General features: G+C 40.5%; 1 protein-coding gene across 8 annotated transcripts in view; it reads left to right on the top strand.

Moving 5' to 3' along the window:
• Positions 1–22,127, top strand: part of Scm (Polycomb protein Scm) — a 98,801-nt gene that overhangs the window by 42,316 nt on the left and 34,358 nt on the right. For all 8 annotated transcript variants that reach the window (XM_067103738.1, XM_067103740.1, XM_067103737.1 and 5 more), the window contains exons 6-8: positions 4,275–4,512; positions 5,935–6,120; positions 21,127–21,273. In XM_067103738.1, coding sequence (XP_066959839.1) covers positions 4,275–4,512; positions 5,935–6,120; positions 21,127–21,273 — 571 coding nt within the window. The remainder of the gene's footprint in view (positions 1–4,274; positions 4,513–5,934; positions 6,121–21,126; positions 21,274–22,127) is intronic.

The raw sequence follows: 22,127 nt of genomic DNA, 5'->3' as shown, positions 1-22,127 counted from the left end.
TCAAAAAATGAAACACTGTGCTTTTAAAACTTTAAATACAAAAGTTTATTTCTAACTTCAGAAGTTATAGTTAGAATTCACAATCTGAAAAAATTTACTATTACTTGAAAACAACACAAGATTTAGTTAATTCTTAAACAAGATTAATTCACAAAACTTTAATTTATCGAGAAATTATATTAACTTAGCAAAATTCAAACTATTAAAATTTACTCCAAATTTGTAAAAGAAATCTTAACAAATGAACATCAAAACAAGTATGCAATGTTAAAGTATCAACACATATAAAGTGCTAATGAAATCAATGTTAATAACATAAAAATGTACGAAAGTTTATCAACATTAATTTCACTAAGGCAAAATCTGTTTAAAGATTACATCCACCTTTTTAAAAGATTATAGCCACCTTTTTAAAACCATGGTAAAAAATAAGTAAATACTACTTTAACTTATACAAATTTATGCACACCATTACACAACTCCTTTTTGTTTTTTGTGGTAGCAATAACGCTTTTACCTAAGGCTTGTTAATGTAAACTCTCTCTTATATCAGATTCTACCAAGGGAGCCTTAAATATTATTAACAGTTTCCAAAACTTATATGTTTGGGAGAGTGACCACAATCTTATGCTCTTCTACATGGAGAGGGGATGAGAGAGAGAGACCATCCTGTCTCCACCAAATCTCTATCTGAACTAACTGGTATTACCAAAATTCTTCTATGAGGTTAAACCTGGGTTGCCAGTTAGGCATTTGTATAGAGTAGTCACTCTGGAAGAAACAGGAATAAACTGAGTTTCTTCCCTGGGAAAGAAATGAAAAACACAGTTTCTTCCCCTGAAGAGGGGAAAAAGATAGGGAAATTATTCACTGGCTCAGAGAACTACACAGGCCTGCCTCTTATCTGAATGATAGAGTTTCCTGTCTCAACACTTGTGTAAACAATAAACTTTTAAACTGGCCATGGTTATCAGACTTGTCATCCCATCTCCCTTTAACTGACAACATAAGTGGCTTTTAGAGTCTCTCTTGCATACAGCATTTCCTGTGGTCACCCACCTGATTAAACATTCAGCTATAGGAAGAGGTATCTTAGCTGATCACACAACCAGCCAACCCTTTGAAGACCTGACACTTAGCCTCCCCCATAAACATTATTTTCAAAGTTATTACAGTCAATAGATGACAAACACAAGAGAAAATATATAAGCATTGCACAAAAACATACATACTATAAAATTACCTCGTTATAGTACACAACACATGAGAAATTTAAAAGAAAATACATAAAAAAATACAGAAAACGTGTAACTTTTATAGAATGCACACATATCATAAGATATATCATTATAGTATGTTAATGTCAACTTTTTTGTCTGCATTGGTGGGTTTTACATGGTTGGTGATGATGTTCTTCAGGGCTGCCTCATCTTTCTTATACTAGGTGTTCATGTAGCTCCTGTAGAACAGTCTAATGGTCTTCTCATTCTCAAGGGGAAAGAGGTGTGGCTCTTTGGATAATATCACCTGTTGATGGCATTTCTTGTCATCCAGGCAACCTGATGGTAGGAGAACCTGTTATCCACAGGGTTTGGGTGACCTGTTCAAGCTCATCTGAAGTTGTATTCCAGGAAGAACAGTGTGAGAGGGCATGATGAATGTAGGTGTTCGTGGCTTTGTGTTTGTGAAAGCCTTGATGAGTGTTGGTGACAGACATCCAAAACAGGAATGGTGCCATCCATGCTTTTATCACATGTGAAGCAGAGAACCAATTCCTATTCAGAGGTGCGCCATTTTCATTGGCGACATTGATGAAGGTGTCGTCGACTTACCGAATGTAGAAGCTGGTTTGGGGATCCCACCAAAGACCTGCTGCTGGATAACTCGCATATAAAAGTTGGCAAACAGCACACCAAGGGGAACCCATTGCTACTCCTCAGTCTATGCCCACAGTTGCCCTTGTTGCTCAGTAAAAGGGGCCTCCCTATTCAGATTGAGCAGGCACTGTAGGGATGCCTCTGGAGTGTTCAATGTTTGGTTAGAATTGTCTCTGTAGACTCTGTCAAGGATCATCTGTATTGTTTCATTTACTTGTCAGATAACCATGGTAGCTCCTTGTTGGTCCCATACCTAGTGGTATCCCATAGTGCTAGCTTCTCTGAGCAAGATGCCCAGAGAGATTCCCCTTTATGTCAGACTTCTCTGTTAGCCATACGTTTTGAGGTACCACCCTCAGCCTTCACAGGTGGAGGTTTTCTTTTCCAGCAGTTCCCTTGAGAAAGAGGCAATTTTTAAGGACTGCTCAGGGGCTGCCTGATTGTTTCCGGTGGGGCTCAGCTAATGTGTATAAGGCCAGCTATCTTCTCCAGCTGGTGTCATAGACTGGGTCTCTCTCCAGTTGAAGCCACTGTTCAGCAATTTGCAGATGTACTGATCATCTTTGTAAAGAAAAGTTCCTCTCAGTCCATGTGTTGAAGCTTATTGCTCTACCTTTAGCTAGATCTTATGACTGAAGAGCATAGGCTTCTCTTCCCCTGGAGAGTTTTCCAGTATGATTGGAATATTGAATCTTGCCCACTTGAGAACTTCAGTCTCTGAAGTTGAAAAAGACTTGTGTCCTTAGCCTAACTCAGTTTCTTTAGAAACTCTTGTGTGTGCCCTTGGGTCAAGATCTCACCCACCAAATTGTGTTTCTACTAACCTAGACTTGTTGAAGTGTGTTAGCAAGTTGCATTCCCTTTCATATTTTGTTTGGCCTCAGAGGGCTGGCAATCCATTTTGTTCTTCCTGTTACTGAGTTTAATGTGGAAACTCAGAATCTGTCCATCCCTGACTAAAGATTTGAAAATTTTTGTTTTCTCCTTTCAGGACTTTGTTAGTGGGGAGTTGGATGAGATGTTTTAGTGTCCAGTGCAAGTCTTCTGGCAATATCAAAGGAGAACCCAACCTCTTAGGCCAATGTGTTGATGTTTCTTTGTTGCACTGGTAGGCACAAGAAAAAGGTTTCCTGTAACACCTCTTCATGAGGCAATCAAATGAGAGCTCATGAAGCCAGAGTCATTGTCCCATCCATTGCCTTTCTTAGGAACACACTGGTTTTACAGGTAATGAGGGCAGGAGTTTGCCAATGCCAGACTACTTTCACCTCATTTTACTCGAGGGACATCACCCACAAGGATTTAGACCCATCCTTAGGACCTGTGGCTTTGGCTGGAGAGTGAATTGCCGAGCAACTGGCCTCTCTCTCCCTCTTCTTTTTTTCCTTCCTCTGCGAGGAAGCATTCAGGCCAAGTTTCTTTGTGACAGGCCAAAGTACTGGTAGATGTGACAGTTGAGCATTCTCTCTTAGATTGTTATCTCACAAGGTGTGATCCTGCTGCTCTCAACTTAAGAAAGGGGTCCTGGGGGTGATGGCAGAGCTATTACGTGAACCTGTAAGTTTTGATTGATCCAGATGTTAGTTGCTGTCCAACTTGTGCTCTCCTTCATATTCAGGTAGTACTTGGTTCTCCAAAGTGCCAGATTGCGTAGGAGGTTACAGGAATCTTTGGTTCCTTGATTTTTATCATGGCTGGGAACCTGGCATCTTCAGGTAGAGTTTCAACTTACCAGTCATTTGAGAAAGTATCCTCGCACCAAAGAAATTAATCTCATAAATAAAAGGTGAAGGTTTTTATTTCTGTTAGAACAAATATATTTTAGAAGTAATTAAAATTTTTTGTAAGTATACAAACTAGAGCCTTTTATCATAATCCCACCCCAGCCACCCTCCATAATCAATGATACAGAAGGAAAAAGTGCTAGCTTAGAGCAGGTCAGTGGGGTACTTCCCCCCCCACTCTCTGGCATGCCACCAACTTACCACTTTGTTACCGAGCTTCAGTAATTGTTTCCAGCTTGTGCTAAGGAACACTCATACATTAAAATCTCCTGTTTGTATACTTTGGAAAAATACAAATTGTAAAGTTTGAAATAATAATATCACAATCATTGAAAAGAATGGCACTCTATGCTGTAGAGCTTAATAGAAAGACAAATTTTGTTTCATGTTTAGATTATAATTTCTGCATTTACAAATAAGCCAATGAATCCGGGATTGATTTTGTTGACAACTGTTTTTCCTTTTTGAAATTTTTTTCTTGTTTATCACATGCAGTTGTTGGCTTGAAATATTTTGAGTTATTCTTTTCAAGGATAGTAAGTCATAATTTTGTGTTATTAATATTTAAATTTTTTTTATGTGTACATTTGCTAAATCAAATGTTTATTTACAGCATAAAGTTCCACCAAAGAATGAATTCAAGATTGGTATGAAACTTGAAGCCTTAGACCCTAGGAACCTAACCTCTACTTGTATAGCTACAATTGTTGGTACTCTAGGGCCAAGGTTACGGCTCCGCCTTGATGGATCAGATAACAAAAATGACTTCTGGCGTTTAGTTGATACAAACAATGAGATTCATCCAGTTGGTAATTGTGAAGAACGAGGAGGAATGCTACAACCTCCATTAGGTAAGTGTTTTATTTTTTGTAATACAGTTGAATCTAAATGCTGCTCACTTGCATTCAAGCATTTTGATAATTGTTGAAATGTCTTTGATGAGTTTCTTAGTCAAATATTTTTTGAGAGATGGCAAAGTAAAATGACATGCTTTCTGTAGATATTGTAGGTTTAATAGTTTTTCAATACATAATGATTTCTTTATGCTCAGTTAATCCTCACCCTTTTGGATTTTGACTATTCACTTATTCAGTCTGAGCTGCCTGCACCTCACATTTACTTGATCCTGGACAAATTTACTAGATAGCTTATTCTTTTTAAAGTAGGTGCTTTAAAGTTATTTCATATAATAAGATATTCAGTTTGGATTCATTTTTAACTTAAATTGTTGCACTTATGCAAAATATATATGGAAAAGATTAGCATATAAAATAAAAACTGAAAGAATGAATTAAAGTTAGCAGATATGCTACATTTAAATTTATGCATTGCATAAAAAATTTGTGTAAACAAATAAAATATGAAATTAAGTTTTTATACAATATGGTAACTGATAAGGTTTTGCTATTCATTAAATTATGGTGTAAGGGTGAGAGACAAAAACACCAAAAGTTATTTGGTGTTAAAAAGCTAAAAGTGACTTAATTTACTCAGTGATTTTTTTATTTAGAAATATACCTTTTTGACATTTCTAAATCAAAGTTTGCTATTGTCATTTTAACAATAGAAAAATGAAATTTAATGTGATTCTGTAGATATTTAGTGATGCCTTAGTTTAGTATGCTTAGAAAAGTTTAAAAGAAGAAAAACCTCGCAGAAACTTAGATCTGTCTGTAAAAATATGATTGCTTGTATGTGTACATGATGGGAACATTAAGAAATTTTAGGTTTGATAAAATTTTGATATTGTGTGCTTGCAATAGTGGGAGGACAGATATGTTAAAAATGTTATAAAGTTACGACTTGGAAATTGGGTGGCCTCTGCCCAGCTCCAGCAGTTCTGTCATGGATGCCATATAGAAGATTTCATATGCAAAAATATTTTTAATGGCTTCTAAGATTTTCTTTCTATGGGACACAGTGCCTAATAGCATCAGAGATCTGAACCCTTAAGATTTGTAAGGCACTATTTGCCATGATATTTTAGGGTTAATATGGAGATTAAATACAGACTTTATAATTTTGTTGAATTGCTAAGGTTGATTTGTGTTTTAGGAAGGAAAGCTTAGGCGATTTTTAATTTCAAGCAACTTCATAGGAGAAAGTAGATAACTGAAGAAGAGTAAAATTAACTCTATGAATAGCCTCGAAAAAAAATTTATCAGTTTACTGTAAGTTTCATGTTCTTTATATAAAAATATATAGTAAGCATGTCATGATATAAACTGGGGAAGTTAATGAGAACAAGGGCAGTAAAAGAGATAACCTTTCAGGATTTCGTATGAATGCATCTTCTTGGCCAATGTTCCTTTTGAAAACATTGCATAATGCAGAGGTTGCGCCAGCACACATATTTCGTACTGAACCGGCAGCTCCTCCGAAGAATTTCTTTGAAGTTGGAATGAAATTAGAGGCAGTGGACAAGAAAAATCCTCAGCTGATATGTGCTGCTACAGTTGGTAAGTTGAGTATATTAATAACTCTCATAAGTCATTCTATATAATTTTATATGGGGTTAAATTGACATCTTTTTACCTTTATGTATACTCCCAGTTAATGACAAATACAGTTAACCCCCCATATTTGCGGGGGATGCGTCCCACACCCCCCCGTGAATAGCTAAAATCCGCAAATACTTAAAACCCCCCTAAAAACACTTAGAACTGCCCATTTTGATAGTTTAAGCGCAAGAAAAACCCTGTAAAAATGCTTATACCTGAGTATTTTAATAGTTTTATCATAAAAAGTGCATTTATTCATGAAAATTATATGAAAATACAGTAATTAGTGAATATTTCTCAGTGAAAAATACTGTGAATGGGCGAATTTTCCGCGAATGATGGTTAGATATGTTCCACAGAGAAACCCATGAATGCGTGAGTCCGCGAATCATGAGAACGCGAATAAGGGGGGTTTACTGTAGACCAATTATTGAATGCCTCAGAAGAAACTAGCAGGTTATTGAATAGTTACCTCGCTTGTTATTGAAAGTCTTATTACACATGTCCAGTCTCACTGAACTGAAATTACAAGTTTTCCCCATTTCTGTTTTTCTTTGTTTCAGTTATTCTTTCTAATTGATCTACAATTCATTGTTTTATGACTTTGGTTCACACGAGTAGTATTCATCGATGACAGTGAAATTCATTGCAGTTGAATTCTGGTGTTTGTAAGGTGGTAATGCTGGTTTTGAGATTTATTACAGAGTACATATGCTTGTATTGCAATACACTCCCTGAACACCTGAATTAGCCCTTAATCCCACTAGCCCGAACAATTCTCAACTACCCATCCCACTATAGTGGGAATTTTAACAGCCAGCGTTACTAACGCTGCAGGTAAAATCTTGTCACTTGAGCTACCCTAACAAACGGTTGGCAACACTGACACAGGTGTGCGCCGACATGCCCCATTTTCGTCAATTGCTTTTTGTTCGCGCTGCTGGAAGGTTGTTTCCTTCTGCAGTGCGAGGTTTTAATCCTATTGTCCGACTTCTCTTTGTATTTTGGATTTGTGGTGAAGACCTGGATTGGATTTAACGGTTTTTCTCCTGGATTTTCTGGATATCTTCGACGTGGAACGTCTTTTGGATTTGGACTCACTGGTTCCCGGTCTCGATTGTGCGTCACGGACTTTTCACCTTCTACTACCGTGCCATCGGCTTCGACGTCAGCCTCGACTGTCTACGACGGTGGACTCTGGCGCTCATCGCTTCTTCTTCCTGCAAAGACGGATGAGTACCTTGAGACACGATACACATTCCGTCAGGTATGTAGGAAGGTTAATTGTGATGTCAGACTCATTGCGATGAGTGTTCCCATTGGAAGGCACAAAAGAGGGATGATTACATTCGTCATCGCAAGTCTTTGGCTCGTAACGGCGGCAGATGTCGGTCAGATTCTTGTTGCCTCAGTGTCTCAGACTTCTGCTACAGATCAGTTGATGGATTTAGCGAGTTCAATGGTAGTCAAACAGATAGAGGATAGGATTGCAATTAGTAAGGAAAATTCAATAGCTAGTCTTCTTCAACATTTCTCAGATAGGGATAATAGTAGTATTAGGATGTCTAATTCTTCTTCCTTTCAGCTCCCTGCCTGTTCCAGAACCAGCCCTAACGGGTGCTGAGGGTAATGGCAGAACCGCAAGCCTCTGAGTGGGTAGGGTCTGCAGGTCCCCTCGGCGCGGAGCCGGCAGTGAAGGATCCATCCCCCCCCCCCAACCCCCTTGTAATATTGATAAATGTAATGTTGATAATGTTAGGATCAAGATCTAGGTGTGATAAAAGAGGATAGGTTTGGTAGTGAGGAGAAGGTTTTAACGGTGCAGTGTTGTTCTCCTGAACGGGTTCTGGTTTCGGGTTCGAGTGGTTTTTGTTGTGCTCTAACAAGAGTTTCTCCATCTCTTCTTTTGACCTGGCTCAGTCTCAAGTCAATGTTTCAGTTACGTGGAGCAGAATCCTTCTGCTTTCGCTTCTAACTCAATTCCTACTGTTTTCTAAATCTCCTACTGTAGTTTCCTTCCCTGTATTTTCTACTCCTCCATTTAGTAAGGCGGATTATGGTGTGTCCTTTCGGCTTCTAAAGTAATTTATGGACCTGCAATTGGCTGTGGCGGGTTATAAGACGGATGGCGGTGTTTTTCGACAGGTATAGACCTTTGGCGAGAGGATGTATTTTTTTCTCGAATGTTTTCTCTAACATTAGAGAGTATGTGACACAGTAGTGTCCAGAATTCATGTCGGATATGTTTTCAGGATTATTTAGGGAGGCCAGATTCGGTGTACCTTCTTTCCTTTTTGTTCTAAGTTTTCTTCTTCGTTATCTGTTGCTTCATCTCCTGCTCCCACATTCTCTGTTACCCCCTTTTCAGCCTTCTCTTCGGCCCTTTCTTCTTCTGCTCCGGTCTTTCCTGCGGCTTCCGCAATCTTCCGTTTTCCCTCTTCCTTCGATTTTGGTTTTCCTCCTCTCAGGTAACTTTTTTTATGCGTCTGCTATTCCTATGCCTCCCGCCTTTTCCTTCCTCAGTACAGTCTTCTCTGGTAGGAGGAGCTTCCGGACAGGCGAAAACCCTGTTTTCGGCAGATTTTGGCTGCAGGGGTCTCTTGTTCCATCCCTTCGGGTATGCGCAACCCCTTGCTTCCGCTTCATGCGGCTGTCCCGATAGCATCAGGTATTTCACAGGGTCTTCCCGTCGATTCCAGTTCAGGTTTGCGCTCCGCGGTTTTGGCAGAGCATGCAGTACTTTCTTTGAGCGGTCCGCGGCTTTCATCGCCTGCATTTTCCGTGGCGGTAACTCAGGCTAGCTTCTACCTCTTTCATTCTCTCTCCTTCATCTTCTTCCGTCCCTCTACAGTGGTTTCGTTTGCGCATCCTCCCCCAAGATTTAACAATGTTGGTTTGGCAACTCTCACTCGTCTTCCCCTTGGTAATAATGGGGAATCGGCTCCGGGTTTTTTATCGGTTTAGCCTTCTCTTCCCGGCGGGTCCAACAATACGGATTCAGCTCCGGGTACCCGATTAGGTGTGGGTGTGCAGCATTCTGGTTAGGCTGGTCCGATTGCGGACTCTTCATCGTTGTCCGGGGCTTCGTCCAGTGCCTCCTCCTTTGTCGGTCTTAGACCGTTCGGACATTGCGGAACAGGATTCTTATCCGTAGGTGCAGGAGATTCTGGCGGACTTAAAATGTCCTCTTGCCAGCAGTACGATTATGGACACAGGCTTGAGTATGTTACTTCATCGTACCCTCAAGCAAGAGCTCCGGACCTCCCGATTTTGAGGTTTTTATGACACTAAACCAGCTCCTGCCCCTTTTTCGTGTTGGCTGGTTGGTTCGATCGGGTTAGCCAGGCTTTGGAGGAGGCGGATGTTCGCTTAGCATCGGTAGTTGCTTCTAATAGACAGCACTCTTCTCTTCACTCTCCAAGTAGGACGACTTACGCAGTTCGAGGTAATCCTTCGGCAGGTGTTAGGTTGTCCCTCAACGAATCGGTTGAGGCATTCCTGTTTAAGTCTCCGGCGTCGTTTCAGCTCGCAGGGACTTCTCTTAGGGAAGCAGGTGCTTGGGGGTATGTGTTGCGCAATCAGACTGAGGCTCTTGCGCATTCTTTCTGGATGCGGTTCAAGTTATTATAATGCGGGTTCTAAAGAGTGATGGCTATGTCCCTTCGGATCCGTGGCTGTTGGCAGCCTAATTATTTATCTCGAGGGGTTTGGCTCACCAGGCGAAAGCTTTGGCTTTGTGTATGAAGTTTGGAGCAAGAAAAGTCGAAATTTCTATCTTGGTCATCTTCCCCCTCAGTATCCGGACGTTCATAAGAGGGATTGCTTAGAACACCATTAGCCTTAGCTAATACTTGTTCAAGGATGATGACGTAGCCAGTATGACGAACATGGTTTCTTCTAACTCATGTCTCCTGTATCGGCAATTATGCATCGTCGAGGATACAGAGTGTTGAAGTATCGAGACGATATAGTGTGTTGAAGTAACTAGACGATACAGAGCATTGAAGTATCTAGACGATACAGAGTGTTGAAGTATCTAGACGATCGTTTAACTGGCCTCCTCTCCAGAGGAGCTAGTAAGAGCGAGGGAATTCTATGGAATTCTTAACATATTCAGGTAAGAGGATTCTTTCTCTTCCTCTGAGGGTATTCACAACCCTCGAGAGAGTCCAATCGGTCCTTCACAGATAGAAGGTTCCCGTCCAACGGGGAACGGCCATTACCAGCTTGGAGAAGCTTCTTAGGGAGAAAATCTCTCTCTCTCTCTCTCTCTCTCTCTCTCTCCTCTCTCTCCAGGGTCTCTCTCTCTCTCTCTCTCTTCAGGTATGTCTCAGGAATCGCTGGGACTTCCTCTCAACGAACGCTGTTATAGTCTGCCTGTTGGATTGTTTATGGTCTTGCCAGAAATGCATCTGACAGGGGAAAGGTCTATCGACTCCCCTCTTCCTGACGCTCATCTGTACACAGATGCCTCAGATCAAGGTTGGGAAACAACCTTGAGGAATCCAGGCCTCGAACGAGTAGTCAATAAATCTTCGGAAAATCAATGCTGTAAAGCAAGCCCTCAGTTGTTCTCAGTCTTAGTGCGCTACAGAGTAGTGGCTATGTTTAGCGACAGCGTAATTGCCGTGTCGTATCTGAAGAACTCGGAGGGGAACAGCCTCAACAGAACTCAATACTATACTATAGCACATAGTCCTGAGAGGGTGCGAAGAACGAAAGTGTCTCTTCTTCCCCAATTTATATCGGGAGTCCCAGTACGGGCAGATTCGCTAGGTCGCCTCGCTCAGGTATTAGGGGAGAGTGGACTTTGACTCTGGAAGTAATATGTCAGGTTCTCCGAAGTGACCAGCAACTGTCGACTTTATTCGCGACATGATTAAACCATCGTCTTCGGATTATTTCTCTAATGGTATTCCTATTTCAATAGTCACCAAGGTGACGTTACAAGTTGGAATCACATGCAAGTGTACGCCTTTCCTCCATCCGGTCTCATTAATCAAGTCATAGGGAAATTACGGGAGAGTGTCAAGATGACCTGGACTCTAATAGCTCGCCATAACACGCTTGGTTTCCGGAACTCCTAGAGCTCCCTACGGAAGTTCCGTTGTCCCTACCATTGCGAAACTACTACTACTCAGACGACCGCATTCTTTCTGTTATTTTCCAAACCCTCGCGTGCTGGACCTAGTTGCAAGGCAACTGTAGAGAGAGCCGCTAAACAGTCCGGACCCCCTAAAACTGTGCCTAGTTTTCTTTTAGATTAAATCAACCCGTAAGCCTTACCAGGTTCAGCTAGAATGGTATAGAAGTTAGTGTCGTAAGGAAGGTCATTCCATCTCTTGACCTTCCATAGCCAAAATAGCGGATTTTCCTTTATTCCTCCGAAAATCAAGTCTTTCATATTCGCCATTGCTGACTACCGCCAACGATTAGCGGTATATTTAGTTTCCACATTCCTGAAGTTTCAAGTAGTAAGATAATCGTTGATTAAGTTCTTGTAAGATTGAACGCCCTGTTTTTGCCGACTGGCGCCTCTTATTGGGACTTACTGGAAGTATTTCAATATTTATCTTGCTTTCCCTTGCCTTTGAACCTATTGAAACTATAATGTTAAGACACTGAGAAGTTGCCTTTTCTTACGGCTTTAGCTTCAGCTAAAGGGTTGGGTGAGCCTCAGGCAGTTTCGAGGTTGGGTTCCTGTGCGAGAATGATACATACTTGTCTGTCTTCCGAAATTTGTGGTGACGACAGAGTCGGAGGTTAAAACTCTGCCTCGTTCGTTTAAAGTTCTTTATCTGCAAGTGTTCATTACTGGTGATCCAGCGGAGATACCTTTATGTCCGGGGGGAGCATTAAAGTCTATTTATCAAGGGTTGCGAAACTCCTTCTGCTTCCGCACACACTTGTGTCTCCTGAAATCCTTCCCTTCCACTGTCAGAGGATGTGATTAGTTACTTTCGGAGGGCTTCTCAGCGTTGTTCTTCGTCGCCTTCAGCTCTGTATATTTCCTGACCGCACAGTATTCGAGTATGTCCACCCATCTTCCTTTTCCCAGGAATTATTTACTGCCGTCTATTCTGGAAGCAGCTACTTGGAAGTCCGTCTCAGTGTTTACTCATTTTACTTAGTGATGTTCGATTCACCTCACAGCGTTTAGTGGCGAAGTCTATTATGTAGGGTGCGTTCATTTAGCTGAGGGAGTATTAACGCGGAGGTTTGGAGGGTTATTCTCTTAAGGGGGGGTTTGCACGGTCAAACGGTTCGTCGAACGCGGTTCGCAGACCTGTGTTTGAAGTGATGTTCGAACGTGTGAATCGGGTATTTGGTTGTCAAACACATTGTCGAACGGTTTGAAGAAGTCTGTTCAAGCCTGACTTTGTGGGCGGGGCTTCATTGTCCACAAATCGCTTGAATGTGAGAACGCACGCCAACATCAAACTTCAGTTTATAGTCGTAGTAGTAACAACAGTAGCAACACCAATGACTCTGAGATCATGAGATGTCGCACTATTTTGCACGTAGTAGCGTAAAGTCTATTATCTAAGGTGTGTTCATTTAGCTGAGGTGGTATTCGCTTAGTGCGGAGGGTTATTCTCTTAGGCCACGTTAGCGCGTAAGTCTGTTTTTTAGGGCGCGTTTATTTAGCTGATGTGGTAGTCGATAGTGAAGAGATTCTTAGGCTAACCAGATAGAGGAATTCCTTTTAGTCTTTAGAATTCTTAGGCAACAGTGATAATATAATCACATGAACTTAGGTTTAGTACGCTTTAAGTATCTTAGTCTTTGATAGTTTCCCACGAGTCCAAGGGGGTACTCTAGTAGGCTAGGCCATTTCGCCGGCACCGAGATACTTCTTCGCTCATCGATCGTCGGACTTTTATCCGGAGGATCAGCGGCTCGCACACTGCTTCATTTCCTCCATACATGAGAGCTATGAATAGCCACATGGGAGGTCACCGCATTCTCCATACATGAGAGGTTCTGAAGAACCACATGGGAGGTTGACGGACTGAGACAGTATGGACCTGACGGGTGATCAAAGTACTTTCCATCATGTCTCATCACCAAAAGCAATGATTGATAAGGTGAGTGTTTAACTAGATAGGTATCCTAGCCGAGAGTACTGACCTGACTCGATCAAAGTACTCTCCAACAGGTCTCTTCACTGAAACCATTGATTGATATGGTGAGTGTTTGGCTAAATGGATATCTTATGCAGAGCAGATTGGTGAGCTACCATCTCTGCGGTTGTCAAAAGGGGCGTGAATTGATCCCCTCCTCTAAATGTTGTTAATCGGGCTAATTCAGGTGTTCAGGAGTGTATTGCAATATGAAGTTTTCATAATAAAACTAATATTGTAATACTTACCTGAACACCTGAATGATTCCCACCCTCCTTCCCCACATCAATTTTGACCTTGAATAAAGCAATTGACGAAAATGGTGCGTGTCGGCGCACACCTGTATCAGCGCTACAACCGCTTGTTAGGGTAGCTCAAGACAAGATTTTACCTGCAGCATTGGTAACACTGGCTGTTAAAATTCCCACTATAGTGGGATGGGTAGTTGAGAATTGTTCGGGCTAGTGGGATTAAGGGCTAATTCATGTGTTCAGGTAAGTATTACAATATTAGTTTTATTATGAAAACTTAATTTTTTTATGTTTTTGATGATTTTTTTTATTGAATCTTTTAGTTTCATTCATACTCCTTGGCCAAAGCAGCCACATGTGGTGTGCTGTGATGGAATATAGATGTCATTTTCATGGAGACAACAGCCCTTTATGTCATTCATATATGGAATACCTTTGGCAAAAACTGGTCTGGTGGTTGAAGCTTGGCAATAAGGTAGTTAACCAGTGGCAGTCAAGTGAAGGGTGGGCCCTACCCACGCTTTGTAAGCAGCATCTCGTTTTCTTCAGTCACTGCGCTGTATAGACAATGGAGTATCATGCATCTTGGTTGTTTTTTCAGCTTTTCACTTTAGTATTCCCTTGATTGAATGGTTCACAACTTTGCCTTGGGTGTGGATTGTGCGTATTGTGACTGTGGTCAGAATGAAGGTGCCTGAGAATTCATCCTCAAGAAATAATGGTCTGTGAAGCTGTGGCTGTGAACTACTGTGTGCTAGGTGCCAAGTGTTTTTCTTGGTGGCCTGCTGAGTTGAAAAGTCCGGGCTTGGGATGAAGAAGGCCTAGGTTTCATAAGTGTCCAAGGGTAGTATGCCACTGCTCTCACCTACTGAAGAGAGATACAGAGAGAAACCATTGGTTAAAATTATCTTGTTAGGTGCTCATGTGATATCGGTTTCTACCATTCCCACTGCTCCTGCTCTAGTTCATTCTTCTCTTGCTTCTGGTGTATGTACTCTGAGGTATCCCCTGGAGATGGAGCATGTCAAGTCACTGTGGCTTTCTCTTGGCATGCTGGGAGAGCCATCCTGGAATATTTGGCTCTGGCCAAAAGTTTTGTGCCCACAGTGGTATGGGTGGATCACATCACTTCGGTGCTAATTTCCCCCATGTATGTGGACAATCCTGCTGTTTCTGGTGCTCCTTTTTTAAGCTGCGCAGACAGTTTCCGCTCCATCTTTGGCAAAATTAGGAGAGGACAGAGAGACCTGTGGTTGAGGGGAGGACGAAGAAGTTACACCGTGCTTAACCTTATCTTCTTCCTCCTTTTTCCCACCTTCAGTTAGGTAGAAGTGTAAGAAGAAGGCCCTTGCCACTATCTTGTAAGCATTAATTTTTTACATGGGAATTATTATTACAGCATGGCAGAGCTTGAAGTCTGTCGTCCTCTCGTCTGTTGTTCTTTGTACCTTTGACCCCATTACTTTCTTTATCTTTTTAAGTATCTCTCTCCAATGTATTCAGTGGTTTCGCTTCCCTTTTTTGATGTTGTATTTCTTGGCCCATTCTTAATTTTCTCTATATTCCTTTTTGTTATTTGTATTTTGTTTTCCCACAACACTCATAATTAATTCACAGTTGTGGTCTTTGAATGTGCCAGACACTTCTAACCTCTCTTTAACACATAAATTAGAGCAACAACAACCCCAGGCACATTAGGCCTCTGCCTGTGGATCCCAGGGTCCGTGGTAGTTAACTGTTTGAAATGTCAGGTGTCTCTCCTGTGGTAAACAGTTCACAGACTTTCCCATGTTGTATATTATTTGGAATGAATCTTACCTACTGTTAAAGTTAGCTTATATTTTCATGCCATTACGTGTGATCAGCAAACAAAGTAAAACAAAATAATACTTAGCTAACCCACTGAGATAGTCCTGTAATCACCTGTTTCCACTGGGTGGCACTGGAATGTTTACGTTCTTGTCAGAATTCTTCATGCCGTGTCCTTATGCAGATGTGTGAATTGGTGTTAGTGATAATTTTGATGATTTCTGGCTAATTTTATCCTGGATGGAATCATGCTTTTTTTTATGTTTTTGCATTGTGTCACCTACAACAAGCGGAGATGAAAGCATTAGGCAAGAGTTTGTGGAAACCGAATATTTTGGTTGTGCATGACGTTTGTGTTAGCCTAGCTGTTGAGGCACGAGTGTCATTTTCTTGATATGAAGGTAATAAGGAGTGATCTGATGAGAGGATGAAAAATTGTGAAGTATCGGAAGATGCTAGAGGCCGATAGATTGTGTAGACAATTTGTTAGGGCACGCCGTAAGCCTACTTAGTCTTTTCCCATTGTCTTACGGTGTTGCTTTTCCTCCTCCTCCATTAGCCTGCCTGATAAGCTAGGTTAATTCCTCGCTCACTCCTGCTCCATCTTCTTTTGCTCCCTATGTGGTTCAGAAGAAAAATAATAGGTAATTGAGAAATATTCTTTTATTATGATTAGAATTTGACTGTATATATTAGGGCGAAGATTGCTCCCCTCATAGTGGTCAACCTTTTTCAGTTCCTCCCCTAGACTGCCTTGGGCTGCCCTGAGCCTGTTTGTCTTCTCTTCAGACAGGGAACTATGGCATGTCTCGGGACCAAGGTCTGTGCCCTTCAACACCTCTCTCAACCATCTCTCCTGTTCAAATTCAATGAGTTAGCCAGAGGAGTTATTTGGTAGCTTAGCGCTCGCATTCACTGGCTCATGTATCATCCGTTTTGGAGGGAGTGATGGTGATGTGTGTGAACTGGTCGTTTTAGGGATACAGACATATTACATCAGTAGTTCTGAGCCATGCGTCAATTCTTCTGTTATCATTTTCTCACCCTGTATCATCCTTCGAGTGGACGATAACCGTTCCCCGTCTTACTCAGTTTTCCTCTATCACCTCGTATTCGCCATCTTGTGACAGTTACTCCTTTTCATGATAGCGGCTCTCCCTCTTCTGCTGCTTATTTATCTAGAGTGAGTTAGCCTGGTGGTAAAACGGCTCTCGCTGCGTGGCAATCTTCTCTTAAGTCTTGTGCAGACAGCTCCGGCTGTCATCAGGGTTATGTGATGACCTCACTCAAGAACTGTCTACCTTCCCCACTAAGCCTTCTCTTTCCCAGCCGTCCGGTACTTACTATTGGCATTCCGTGACGTCTCTGCTGATGTTCCATGGTACGTCACCTCCTCTGGCATTTTCTCTCCTCACCATCGTCTGTAGAGTGCTGTTTTGGCTGCTGGACAATAGGAACCTTAGAAATTATCGTCAGTGTTAGTTTTTGTTTTTGTTTCATAATAATTTGTAATTTTTCCTTCATTAAGTATGTGGCTGGAACCTGGTATTTGTTGCCTTTCATTTTACGTGGGTCTTTGAATATTCGTATTAATTTGCTGTTTTTCTTTTTATTTTACATAATTTCTCCCTTGTTTTATGGTGTTATGCTTTTCTCAGCGTTTATTTATTTATTTTTTTAAAGCTGGGAAACTTCTAATTTTGGATGACAAAATGTCATAGTGTTTGGTATTGAATAGCTTTATTGGAACCCTTTGCTCAAGTGCGTGTGGCCCAGAGACCTTGCACATGCAGAGCAAACAGGTTGTGCATAGCCATCCCCACACAACTCCTTGGAGGTGCAGGAAGAAGAGTTGTCCCAAGTTGTTACGCACACCTTGCCACTGGACTGAGCATGCACAGAGCTGGTGGAATGTGCAGACTCATAATTAAGTGAGTTTGAGAGCTCACGAGGAAATGAGGAGGGAGCAGTCCACTTGCCTAAGTGGGCACACAGGAGAAGCAGCCATGCCAGAGGTATGGAGACTATGCATCAGTGATCTCTTACCTCCACTTCTCTCCAAAGTGGAGGAACATGAAAGTGAATCCACTTGGATTTCTGATGCAAGGCCTTAGACTTCTGTTTCTTCTGCTTCCACCTGTGTTGGGGAAGATTCCAGGGATGAGATGGAGGACAAAGATGATCTCAAGAGAGATGATGATGATGACAAAAGTGAGGAGTACAAATGATGAACAAGTTTCTTTCCTCTCCTCTCTTGAACCAAGATCACTTTCCACACCAAAGGGTTAGTTGAGGCCAGAATCAAAGATGTCTGAGTGTTTACCAGAGGGTCAGCTACTATGGGACTACTCTAACTGGAGTATCCTCCTCCTCTACAGCATACAAAAACAAAGGAGCTGCAGACACAGCAGGAACAGTAACTATATGAGGTGAAGACTTTTCCTTCTCTGTTAAGTTACCAAGGAATAGGTTAAAGTATGACTGCTTCAGATATTCAGCATATGGCAGATCTTTTTCAAGTACTCAAGGGATGACATCTTACTAGCTCTGGGAATATTGTCAACTGAATCTGAGTGCACTATTGCCTTTGTCTCCTGAGGAAAAGGGAGGATCAGTACTCTCTGGAAAGGAAAGTAGTTCTTTTTAGGAGGGATTGGAAGTTCTTGTAGGAGGTGGCAAAGGATTGGAAGCTGTGGCAGGAAATACCTAGAAGGATCCAAATGAAAAAGGTACAAAAATTCAGTGTTACACTAAGGAGAGAGAAGGGTAACACATCTGCTCTCTAAGGAGGCCAAAGAAAAAGTGTCTGGAGATCATAGGGTGAGTGAAGGTAATCTCCCTACTCACTTCCCCCATCTTGACCATGGAGTACCTTTGTTTCCAAATCTAAATGATCACAGTCACACAAGCAAGCTAAAGATACTCACACTAGTGCATAAACACTGAAGATAATCCAAATGAAAGGATTATGTTTGCAAACTTAGGAAAAATACAAATTACTTGAAACTTTCATTTTGGGATTCTCAGTTTTTATAGATTTCTAGGTTAAGCTTTGTTTTTTATACATGTCTGGTTTTTATTGGTTCTTAGTAGTTTTTCAAGGTTTTAGAATTTTATTTAATGAAATTGACCACCTTAAATGTGGGAACAATGATGAAAAAACTAGGGAAGTTGTGGAAATGTTGACAAGAAGAATCATGGACTTTTGTTGGAAATTAAATTGCTGAAGATGTGATAGAAGCTGACTTCAAATAAAATGATAATAGATTTTAACATCATCATAGGAAAGTAAGTAATGCACATGTTTTAAGATTCTGTGCCACAATCAAGATCAGAAGAAGAAAAAGAATTTTGGGGAAGGCTATCAGTAACAATGACAAAAGTACTATAATTAGGTCGGTTACTGATAGGAGGAGACTTTTTTCAGCGGCTCTCCTCTTCTGCTGCTTATTTATCTAGGTGGTAAACGGCACAATCTTCTCTTAAGTCTTGTGCAGACAGAGGGGTTATGCATGAACTGTCTACCTTCCCCACTAAGTTTTGAGGGTTGGTTTTGAGGGTGTTATGAGTATGTATAGCTTATGAGAAAGAAGTCAGAAGGTAGAAGCAGTGTATTGGAAGTTTGCTGAAGCCAAGGATTAAAGCTGCTGATACAGGTTTTAGGAAGCCAATAGAGAAGTTGATAACTTAGAAGAGTGGAGAAGCCAATGCACAGATTCATTTTCTTTCGATGAAAAGCATGATGCATTCTAAGAGAAGGATGCACTTGTGCCTGATGAAGTTGGTTTAAGACAGAATAGATTGCTGCAAACTAATTTATTAGTGAGAGATGAACAGATGAAAAAAGTCAGTCATGAAAATGAAAATATAAGTGAAAAAGATGTAAAAAAAAGAGAGATATTAAGAAAAAGTGACACCAAATACAGCCCCAAAATGTTTGTTATTGAAAGAGACATGGTTTTGAAATTGAGATGTGCAGAGGGCTTTGGCAGAGAACAGGCAGAGAAAAGGATAAGAGATGTTTACGGGGAAGAGAGAAGGGAGGCTAAAAGGTAGATGGTAAGGGCCAAAGAAGGGGATTTGGGAGGACTGGAATTATTATCTTAATACAGTTAAAGGAAAAGATAAAATATTTAGGTTACAAAAAGTCAGAGGAAAGATGGAAATGGAGGAAAGTATACAAAAGATGAAAGTTGAAAAATTCAAGTTGAAAATAAAAAGATACTTGAATGATTTAGCCAGTATTTCCATAACCTCCTAAATGAAGAAAATGACTATGAACCAGAGGAATCTCACATAATAGGATCAGAAGAGGTTAACAGGGTTCTGTGGAAGGTGAAAAATGAAAAACCTCTAGGCCATCTTCAATAACAAATGAGAGAGCAAAGACATAAAGTAGTATGGGGCTTGTACTGTATGCAGAAACATTGGCACTGACAAGGAAAGTAGAGGATATTTTGTTAAGATTCATGTCTGAAGGTCTGTGGGAAGATTGTATTACAGATTAGGAATTGCTGGGAAAATATTTTGTTTAGAGGCTAAAGAACACTGATACACCAAAAATCAAGATGGCTTGGGTATGTCATAAGAAGAGATAAAGAAAAGTTGTTTAGAAAATCTGTAGATATGAAATCAGAATGAAGAGCTGTAGGAAGGTCTTTAAAATCATTGAGAAAGGACAGAGAAGACAACTTAGGCCTAATAAGAGTTCTGGCAGAGAGAGTACAGGACAGGAGAGAGTGGGGAGAACTTGATTTCATGTCTAATTCATAATGGAAAAGTCTGATGTGAAAACATTTTGGTTATAATTTTCCTTGTATCATTTAAGGAATGCCACCCATAGTTTTGTGGGTTCTTTATCAGTTGTGCCTGTAGTTGTAGACAAGTTGGTAGATAACTAGCTGTCATCATTATCACCCCCTCTTGTATCTTTAAACTTTAACATTGTGACTCCACTTGCTAGTTGAAGTTCATCCTTGGTGTCCCATTTATTTTGCTGGGTTGTCTTAATTTGGGCATCTCATCATTAAGTATTTCCATTAGGGATAACTGAATGCAAGTGCCTGCATGTGTACTGATCTGTACATCCCTTGAATAGCTCACTAGATGGTATTGGAGGTTCTTAGGAGTATTCTCATGGCCTGCAACTGCATTGATTTTAGCCCTTTACACTTCTTACATTTGTTTAATTCTTCTTGCATAGCTGTTCAGTTTCTGTTTACCTGGTTGCAGTTTGTGCTTGCTTAAAAACAAACCCTTTAAACAATCTCACAATGCTAAAGTTGAGATTTTATAATAAGGATGATAACTTACACATGCAAGACACATTTAGGAGAATCCTCTCTGTTTTAGATGGATATTTGGTTTTAGTTGGGATATCCACAAGCACAAAACTTATTTACGCTACTATCCTGTCCACCTCGTTAATTCATATTCATACATTTATATGATCTAATGAGGGGATTCAGGAGATAGTTTGCCAGGCAAGAGTGAGGATACTTCCGTCATTATCCAGTACACTAATATAAGCAGCTATTCAGTACACTCACTTGTTCGTACTTAACTAGGCGTATAGGCAGAAGGAAAATTGAAGATTGTTATTAATGGTACATGGAAGTGTTTTTTTCAATTTTTACTTAAAACACTTTTGCATATTACAAATTATTAATGATTTTGTGAGATAGTGATAAATCCTTGTAATATTTTTTTTAGTACTAATGAGGGGATAGTCATCAGTCTTTTGAGATTTTGTTAGTACTAATGATGTGGTTGATTTTCAGGAGCAGTAAATGGAGACATGATTCATGTAACATTTGATGGATGGAGAGGAGCTTTTGATTACTGGTGTCGATATGATTCACGAGATATTTTTCCTGTTGGTTGGTGTGCTATGTCTGGTCATCCATTGCAACCTCCAGGACAGATGTGTGAGTATTTTTCATTATTTGTAGTTCTCTTGATATTTTCACACATTCAGTTGTTGGCTATCTCATACACTTCTCTAATAGTAAACCCTTTGTGTTGAGTTTGGTCAGAAACAAAGTATAAAGTCTACATCACTACAAATAAGACGTAATGGGACTAGTATGGTAAGATATCAAAACTTTTGATGTAATTATGTATAGTGGAGAGGATTATTATTATAAATTAGTTTAATGGGACCTCTGTTTCACATTGAAGCAAGGTAAAAAAGGTGGAAGTGCTTCAATGAAAATTTGGCAAATACTTTCCAGATTGTGCTCCTCAGCAAGAGAAATAAAAAATGAAAAGTCTGTCCGTTTAAAATTACTATACCTTTATCTCTGAAACCAGTCAAAGAAAGGGTTGCTGATCCAGTAGTGCAAAAGACTAAAGATAAAAAATGGTAACCATTGAGATGTACTTGTATCAGCACCCTCAAGAACTTGCCAAACAAGAAATTTCCAGTACATGTAAATGACACTTTGTAAGTCCAGCTTCCAGTTTAGCAAGAAACCTAAATAGAATTATATAAAAGAAATATTGAAAAAATAGAGGAAATTGTGGCCTGTACCTCTTTTCTCCAAAGGATTTGTCAGAGTCTTGGGGCTAAATATATGAAAAGCTGAAGCTTCTCAGATACGAACATTGCATTATAACCTTATGTCTTCAGGAGACCATGTTTATACAGCAGTATCCCTTCCCCTAGGAGTTGGAGGGGATATATAAATTCTAGGATTCTGTATGGTCCACAGACATCACTTCAAGGTGATAGTCTTATGCTTTGCACTTTGCAATAAATAGGTACTCCTTAATTATCATT

The sequence above is a fragment of the Macrobrachium rosenbergii genome, chromosome 5 (assembly GCF_040412425.1).
Source record: "Macrobrachium rosenbergii isolate ZJJX-2024 chromosome 5, ASM4041242v1, whole genome shotgun sequence".
Lineage (NCBI taxonomy): Eukaryota > Metazoa > Arthropoda > Malacostraca > Decapoda > Palaemonidae > Macrobrachium > Macrobrachium rosenbergii.
The sequence above is the reverse complement of the archived record's forward strand: the minus strand, read 5'-3'. Positions and strand labels throughout refer to the sequence as shown.